This window comes from Rattus rattus, chromosome 10, assembly GCF_011064425.1.
Source record: "Rattus rattus isolate New Zealand chromosome 10, Rrattus_CSIRO_v1, whole genome shotgun sequence".
NCBI classification, from domain to species: Eukaryota; Metazoa; Chordata; class Mammalia; order Rodentia; family Muridae; genus Rattus; species Rattus rattus.
Genome location: NC_046163.1, coordinates 2,267,681 through 2,276,729, shown reverse-complemented (window position 1 = coordinate 2,276,729; position 9,049 = coordinate 2,267,681). Strand labels below are relative to the sequence as shown.

At 43.7% G+C, this 9,049-nt stretch overlaps 1 protein-coding gene across 1 annotated transcript; it reads right to left on the bottom strand.

Moving 5' to 3' along the window:
- Positions 1 to 732: 732 nt before the first annotated feature.
- Positions 733 to 8,368, bottom strand: LOC116911493 (nuclear receptor subfamily 5 group A member 2-like). Its single transcript, XM_032915477.1, has 2 exons — positions 8,229 to 8,368; positions 733 to 999 (listed from the first exon to the last, which is right to left on the bottom strand). The coding sequence occupies exons 1-2, from the start codon at positions 8,334 to 8,336 to the stop codon at positions 844 to 846; spliced, it is 264 nt and encodes an 87-aa protein (XP_032771368.1). The 5' UTR covers positions 8,337 to 8,368; the 3' UTR covers positions 733 to 843.
- Between the last annotated feature and the right edge of the window lie 681 nt (positions 8,369 to 9,049).

Below are 9,049 nucleotides of genomic sequence, written 5' to 3'. Positions count from 1 at the left end.
GATGTGAATTCACAACTATCTTATAACCGAGGACTAAAGGAAAAACATATGCTTGTAAGTCTGGCTTCTTCCATTCTTTTTGTTCAAGGCAAGTTGCCTCCCTCAGCCCTTTTTCCAATGAGGAATGAACAGACTTGGCAAAAAGTTTATTTAAGTTGGCTTTGTTAAGCCAACGAAATACAGAAATCAACTAAGGGACAGGCAGAAAAATCTGTTCCTTTGAAGTCGATAAAAATCCATCTCCTTAATCCTTTTTTTATTCCAAGCAGAGGTGATTTTTCTCAACTGGCTCACTGAGAGCCTTGATTTAGCTAATCCATCTTGCTTGGTTATCTTCCTACTCCGACCCCTTGCTAAAGGAGCATCTTTCCTCTTGACAACTGCCATTGTTTAAACGCGCAGAGTGGGACGTCTCCTTATAAACGTGCTCCAGCTAATCCTAATAAGAGTTAAAACACAAAAATTGCCGGCCCCATTTTGGAAGGATAAAAGCAGAAGCTAGACCACAGAACAGAAAAGACTCATAAAAATAGGAATGTCAGAAAGATGGCTTCATCTTGGTACAGTGGATCCTATACCTCCACTGTGCCTTCTGTCCTTGCTTTCTGTCTCTTGCCTACCTGCCCACCAGGAAGGAAAGATTAACACTCTGAATAAACGACTCTTGGTCTACACCCCAACCCATCTGCTGAAGATTCACGTAGGAATAAGGTGAAATCACGTTCATGTCTAGATCTCACTCCTTGGGAGGAAATACGCGACCTTTGTTAACACCCAGACATTCACTCTGTGTTAGGTTTTTTGAAAACAATGTTTGCGGAACGGACTGTGAGAAAAATAACGTCACCTACCTGAGCTGAACAGCACCAGGAACTTCAGACACACAAACTCCCGCTGATCAAACTGAAGGGAACGGAGTCTCACCACCAGCTCCTGGGCGAGACTCAGGAGGTTGTTGAATGCGACTTCTGTGTTTGAGATGATGCTGGAGTAGTCCACCTACAACAGAAAGTCACAACTGTGACGACCAATAGGATCAGCAGCACAAAGTTCCCAGGAGCGCACTAGGAATTGTGGGTAGAATCTGGTTGTAGTGAATTGAACCAGAGGCACGGGCCAATCCTGATGGATCCAGTTCCTCGATGGAGGCTCTGTATCTTGCAGGTGTTGACAACAGCTTACCAGTCCAACTAGGGAGAGAGCTTTGCTCTTGAAAGCAGTTTGAGATGCCGCCTTTAAAAGGTATCCCAACTATTCAGATAAAATTCTGATCATCGTTAACGACTTTTATAGCAACTACTTCTTGTTGCCTTTACTTCACAAATACCGATACTTGCTTTTCTGCAGTAAAAATATTTTCATTCGAGGTGATCATTTAAATTCCGAAGATTCAGTCAAGACAAAAATATGCCACCCGTAAGGAATGAGCCGCACAATAATTCTCCATGCACATAATAACATAGACCAACACATGAGGAAATAACGGTTATGGTACATCTTAACTGGCATTGTGAGACAGCTTAATATACCCGTGGTTCACGTCTGCTTGCTTGCAGATGACTAAGGTATTGTGGTGTGGTGATTAAGGACTCTTTTTTAGAAATAGTCACACAATGTAGCATAGCTGGCCTCAAACTCATCATGCCTCCCCACTTCAACCTCCGCGGTGTCAATTTGCTTGACTCTACAACTATTTAGTAGCATTTCCCCTTCCTTAGAGGCTGCCACGAGGCTGCTCGTTTGAGATGATTACATTAGATCCTATCCAATTGATTACCATCTCCCCCCCTTTCCCTTGACACATGTCCTAATTTTTATGCAGAATAATTTCTTGATCTGGAAAGAAACCACCAAAGTCTTACTTCTATTTTCATTTTGTAAAATGCACTGAGAGGCTCCCATCTTTATTATTCATGGGGACATTAAGAAGTTCAATTTATAAGAACAAGCTAAGATGTTGGGGTGGCTGTCCATGGCAGTACTGACGTGGCTCCTGAACTCACAGCCTGGGAAGACTCACTCCATACCTGGCACTCCCAGCTTTGTTTTTCTGGAGAATTCTCAGGCAACCAGATGCTCTTTTAGGTGCATTTAATTTTTGCATGAGCAGCAAATTTGTCTGGGAGGCAAGTCCTCGTCTGCCACTCACCCAGAGCAGACTGTATTAAATTTTTATATTTATTGACATTTCATTACCATAATTGACTGCACTTGTTTCGCTACGAGAAGGCACGGGGCTGCCTCCTATGCGTAAGAACTAGTCCCTTGAGTAGAATTTGCAATTAAAAACAAGGCAGAATGGATCTTTTTTTATATATATATATTGTGTAAATATGATGAGCTGAGTTTTCAGCTTTGGCTAGAGAATACTGGGTGTAAAGAAACTGTTTTCAAGGGTGGGAAAATTATGAATCCGTGAAAGAGGACCACCCCCCCTCCAAAGGTGTCAATCAACTTACAGAGAGAGTCAACTACCATGGAAAAAGCCACCCAGTGAAGCTCCTGCTTTAAGCCTGATGCTGTCCTACTGTTCTGTATCCACCCCTGGGTGGGCACTATCCCATAATTTAATAGTCGAGCGTTCTATGAGCTCTTTCTTCCAGATTCTGTTCCTGTGGAAGGGTCAGTGTGCACGCAGCCCAAACCCTGAGGCAGGGGATCATTAAAGGGATGATGCAGAGCACCCGACGGATTTGTGGGGGAACAACCAGCCAGCATTTTGTCACTATTCTTAAAGGGGGAGGTTCCTAGGTCAAGGGAGTTCTCACTTCAGAGGTGTGATAGCAAAGGAGTTATTTGGCTTACAGGTTATGGTCCATCATGGAGGGAAGCCAAGGTAGGAACAGAAGCAGAGACCATGGAACAGCACTGCAAAATTGTAACTGACTCACTCAGTCTAATTATACAAAATAGGACCACCTAGTTAGGGGCAGTCACCCACAGTGGGTGGCGCTCCTCTACTACAGCTCAGCCATGGGCCACTCTGATGGAAGCAATTTCTCAACTGACCTTCTGTAGAGGTGGGCCTAGTTTGTGTCAAAATAGCCCACACAACTAGGGCAGCAGAGACAGGAGGATTGTCACAAGCTTGGGATTGCAGCCTGAAATATGTACGGTGAATTCTAGACCAACCAAGCAAACTTAGTGTGACTACAAATCTCGAACAACAAAAATAAATATCAATAGCTTTGCTACTGGAATAACACAGACTGAACATGGTAAATACAAAACTCTGATGGGTACTAAAGCCCAGTGGGTCAGACCCTTAAACCCCAGCAATCGTTTGATGCCTGAGGTAGAAGAAGCAATAGTAGTTCAAGGGCAGCTCTGGATACTGTCTGGGCTACATGAGACCTGGTGTCAAAAAATAGAACTAAATCAAACCAAAACCCTGAGACCCGAAATGCCGTGCGTCTAAAACACTGCAAAGGAAAAGTTCTGTGTACATGGGCTCACTGAAAAGTACTAGACAAAATTCCCTCTGGGATATCGTGATGCGTATGTGTGTGTGTGTGTGTGTGTGTGTGTGTGTGTGTGTGTGTGTGTGTGTGTGTGTGTAAACTTAAATTAATTACATATTTAGAATTGGCTCTACCTCTTTGCAATCTTAGTCTATATAACATCCAAAATCTGAAGCACTTTCAGATCAGGGGTATCACATGATAGAACAGAAAGTCTACAGGGGCAAATGGCTCAGCGAGTAGATGATGACAGCAGGAAGGTCCAGTGACATGGGTTAAATACTGACCCTTTCAAAGACAATCGGGAAAGTCAGATACCATCTCCACCCTAGTGTCCTCATCTTTAAATAAGGCACATAGGCTAGAAACAGCTCCTCTCCTATTTGTGGTTATAAAGAGATGATCGGAGTAAGAATAATACTCTTAATTCAAGCTTGGTGCCAGCTGAACGTACACCGAGGATACTACATAACACACAAGTGCACTGTCGCAAACGTCACCAAGTAAGCTGTAGAAAAATGAAATAGACACACAGTCTTAGTTAATTTTACTATTAAGATGAGGCCAGTTTAATTTAGATGTGTGTGAATTTTCAGCAGGTCATTGAGAGTAAGTTTTAATAGGCAGAGTTCATTCTCCAAACATCACAGACTCTACTGAAGGAGCTGCTTCCCAGGGTTATCTATCAGTGAAAGACCTGGAGTGAGACAGACCTCAAGAAATCAACTGGCATCAACACCTTCGCAGCCACACATTTATTTACATTCTAATTTGAAAACTCAAACTCGCTTATTAAATGGGGGGGGGGGGAGGTGGTGGCAACATTTCTTCCAGGGATAATTTATCAAATCGCACAGTTCTGAAGGAGGATGGATGAGTCACTTCTGATAAATCACAGGCCTGCAACTTCCTTACATTTTATTGCAAACATAATTATATTTTCGTTGTTGAGTGCAGAGTTTGGACTCATTTCGGGAGCAGCTGGCCTTGTCTTTTATGTACTTAGTGAAATTAATAGATTGCTCTCTTACATGTAATCTTTATGCCATTAAATTCAAGGGGGAGACTGAAGACACTGACTAAGCCAGTGTCCCCCTTGGATAAATTTCATTCGTCATGAAGTGAAATTTAAGCGAAATTGCTTTTGGTTCTAATGTTAGATAATGTTGCCGTGGCTGTTAGTTAGGTACAATATGTAAATATTAGAATCTGCCCTCGAGTCTGGTACTCAGTTGTTATCTGATGCATACACAGGTATATATACATGCGTGTGTATGTATAGCGTTTAAAATACTAGATAGTAAAGAATTATCTGCCATACATAAGACAAATGCATTGATTTGGCACTACAGAATTTTAATGCTAATATTAGTATTTACTTTTTGCCTCAGAGTAATTTAATCTATACTTATCCTATCGGTGGCTGGGCATGGTGGTGCACACTCAATAGGCAGAGACAGGGACATCTCTGTGAATCCAGACACTGGGCCCAGAGCAGCTGGGGCCTTACAGCCCCCGGTTGTGCATGGGGCTACCACAGAGGTTATGTCATAACAACTAGACATACACTTCAGGGGAATAGGAAATTACTATCTAGGGTTCTCTTAGTGTTGAGATGTTGGCTTTGGTATTTGCCTGGGTTAGGGTTGGGAGTCGAAGGCTTCCGTTCTGATCGCACTTCCTCTTCCGGAAGATCCTGGAGTGCGCCTAACTGTGCTCTGGGGCTTGCTTGCCCGCAGCACTGCTCACTGCTAAGCACATCAAAGGACAGTCACTGCTGCTATGGGACAGATGGAGGAGGGGACCCCCTTATGGCTATTCACTGCAGGGCCGTGTCTAACAATCCGCCTCTCATATCTTTGATTGCCTTCCGTTTATTACGCTATCAGAAGTACCTTTTACCCAAAAGTAAAAGCATCTTCTTCACTTAAGGGCGAGTGCCAACCATGGAGCCTTGGGGAGAGTTCTGCATGCTTTATGGGCACAATGTGGCTAATTCTTCCTCAGGACATCAGCTCGACCTTGCTACAATCCATCATAGAAACAGGCTTCCATTTGGTGTGAAAGTTCACACTGCAGATAATCTATGGGACACAGGTCACGATGATGTCTCAGTGTCAACCTTGTTTAGAAGACTTACTGTTTAGTCCAGTGCCACACAACTATTTCCTATCGTTACTATTACTGTTACGAACATTAGTTGTTATTATTGTCATGTTGGTACCACAGTGGTCCCCACCAAACAGGCAAAGAATCTGATGCTTCAACAGTAGCATGACTTTCTCAAGATGATGCCACTGGTAAATTCTAAAGAGGGGAAACAGTCTGTTCTGGCATACACAGATACACACAGACACATCTGTGTACATACTCAGATGCATTCATTAAACACAGGCACGCATACACATATGCACTGCAAAACCAAAGTCAAGAAGTCAAAATGCACTCCACCTAGGTGTGCAGGCACATGCTTGTAATCTGAACAATAAGGAGCTTGAAAGAGCAGGGTTACATAGTCAACTCTCTCAAAGATCCATCTGCCCCTAGAGAAAAACACGTACCATCCCTATCTAAAGCTGTCCCTACATGTGACTAGGCAGTTGACATAATGAGGAAGAAATTTCTCCCTCCATCCCCAGTCATTTTAATATTTTACCATATATACATATACATATACATGTGCACACATGCACACACTCTTCTCTGTATGTATGCTTCTTCTGTCTCTGTCTTGTCTCCACGCCCCAACCCAACCCCTAATTTTCTCCTGCTGTTTGAAAGCTCATGAGCTCTAAAAGTCTCCCCCCGTGGCTCTTTGCTTGCCTTCTCTGCAGTCACAGGAGCCTGGGGGTGTGCTTTTCTCCATTGCTCTACAAAGGAAGAAGTTAAGGGCCTTCTCCTATAGTTGCCATAAATGAGAAAGCTGGGATACAAGAGCCATCACCATGCTGTTCACACAGGGGAAGCTGGGAGCATCTGTACTGTAGAAAAGGTGTAGGGAAGAGGCTAGGGAGTTCTGGCCTTTCGAGCACTGTCCGGACCGGCAGTGACTGACAGCACGAATAGCATTGTCGTTTTGGTTTTAAAAAATCAGAGAGGCGGGAGGTGTGTTTTCTCTGTTCTGCAGCAGTAACTGACATCACTATAAGGGATTACTCAATGGCAAACTAAACGAGGAATAAGAAATGTGTCTGAAGAGCTAAGCTGAGAGGGCCTAATCCCATTTCATTTAAGCAAATGAGTTCATTCCTGAGCTGAGGTGATGGTCGAACATACACCCTGTGTGCAGACTGAAAAACGGTAGGTTCCTTCCAAAGACTTGGGGTACAGAATGCAAACACCAAAATGTGGAAGCCCATGAGGTCAGATAAGACTATCTTATCTAGAAAATTCTCCCCAGAGCTGCTGAAGAGCCAAGACCAGACAGTGATGGAGACCATCCAATTGATCCGGTCGGCAAAAGCTTGAAATGGTGCCTGCCTTTAATTTGATTGGGAAATGTGATTTATTAATAACGCGGAGAATGGTGTGGAGACAGCCTTTCATTTTCGAATATGCACTGCTGTGCTTTCACAGCACATAAACATTTATGGCTGGGCGTTAAAAGATCACAGTGCCCCAGTGCCAGAGTCACCCCGGCTGAACAACGTGTAGGGGTGCCCTGAAGAGCTGTGAACGAAAGGACTGACTAGAGGACTCACAGTACACCCCGAGTTTATCACAGCACACCCCGAGTTTATATTACCAATCAACTCATCATTTACGGGAAAGAGAGGACAACACCAGAATTCATACAAACCCTAAGAAGTAGGAATTAAGCCCATTGTATAGCATAGGTCCTCCCTTCCCAAGATGTCTCTGCTGTTCCATGTGTTGTTCAAATGTCAGCTCAGTGAGGCTAACCACTGTATAATCCTGAGGTCTCCCTCAAACATGTATTGGGAATATATGCGGGCCGATATTTGTTTATTTTCTCGTTGCTCCAACATACCACAGGTTTGTGAATTCATTTATTGTCATCAACCTCCTGCTACATACAACACTGTGTTCCAAAGGACCGGAAACATCTTCTGTTTTTACTCCCTAATATATACCAGTGCCTCTGAATAGTGGACAGCACATAGCAGGGTAACCGATAAATATTTATACATTTGACAATTATAGATTCAGAAACAAACCCAGCTTTATAGCAATTTTTCTTTGACTCTAACTGACGAGCGCTTGAAAACTGGAACTCCCATCCATTCTCATGAGCTTGTCTCTCTTCCAGCTGAGAGCATTCCAAAGTAGCAAAGGTGCTAGGTTGCTTGGGTCGCTCGACAGTGGGGAGCACATGTTTAATGTAAGAGACCCTGAGTTTCATCTTTAGCACAATCATCGCCATCACCAGCAGCAGCAGCAGCAAAACAGCAAGGACTCTCCACTTTATAAAGGAACCAAAGTGGCTAGTTGTCGTACAAATATGGCGTGTTCATAGAGAAGCTAAAGAGGCAGTCGGGGGAGAACCCACCAGTCCTACCTGCTGAGTTTCATTTCGATGTATGTAGACCTGACCCTTATACAAGACTTCTCATTCTGCAGACTGGCAGCAGCAGAAAGCTGTTTGCTTTCCCAACTCTATAACCAGAGCAGGAACCGAGGATCCAAGTCATCATTTCTCTCCCTTGCTCCCTTTCAAAGCACAAGAATGCTTCTGGCCTAGTAAAATCCCTGCCGCTTAATAATGAGGTTTTCGTTTTTTGTTCGTTTTTGGTTGGGGACACTCACGTGTTCTCCGGTAACCAGGAAGATTGTCCCTTCCTTCCCGTGTGCTACTTGCCGGTAAATGTGATCCAGGATCAAGAGCTCACTCCAGCAGTTCTGAAGCAGCTTCATTTGGTCATCAACCTGCAATTGAAAAAATAAAGAGCATGTATGTTGTTCCGCTATCTTTTTGGTTTTGCCTAATTTTCCGCACAAGACGACCGACCAAAGAGCAAAGAAGAGGTCCCATCCCCTTCAATGAGCACTCAGACGCAGACACTCACTCAGCAAATACATCGCTGCCCCTGGAAAACGCTATTTTATTTATTCAAATACTTCAGAAAATAAAACCACATATTTATTATAATCGGCGAGCTGCTAGGAAAAGGCACTCCATTAGATTGTTCTGGCTAGCGGTGCAAAAGCTATTAGTGTTTAGTTGTTTGGAGGTGCACACAGGTGCCTGAATGATCCTTAACAGACCCTGCGCTCACATACGGAAAGGTCAATACGCAGCTTAGCAAGCTGCCAAACAGAAGAAGAACTAACAGGGCAGCCTGAGGGATTTCTGGAGGTAGAGGAACTGGCACTATTGATCGATCATCAGTGTTAACTACAATTCTTAATGATGTGAGTCTCAAAAGAGAAACATCACCAAGGCTGCTTTTGCCTGTGATGCTCATACTTAGAACATAGGGACAGGGCTTGACTACACAGCACGTAGGAGGCTGGTCACCAGGAGAACCTGTTTCAAAATGAGACATCTGAATGCCCTGTACTAAGCGGGTTTGTTTTTATGATTTAAACAATTCTCCCCCAAACCCTCCAAACACCATTTTCCTTGA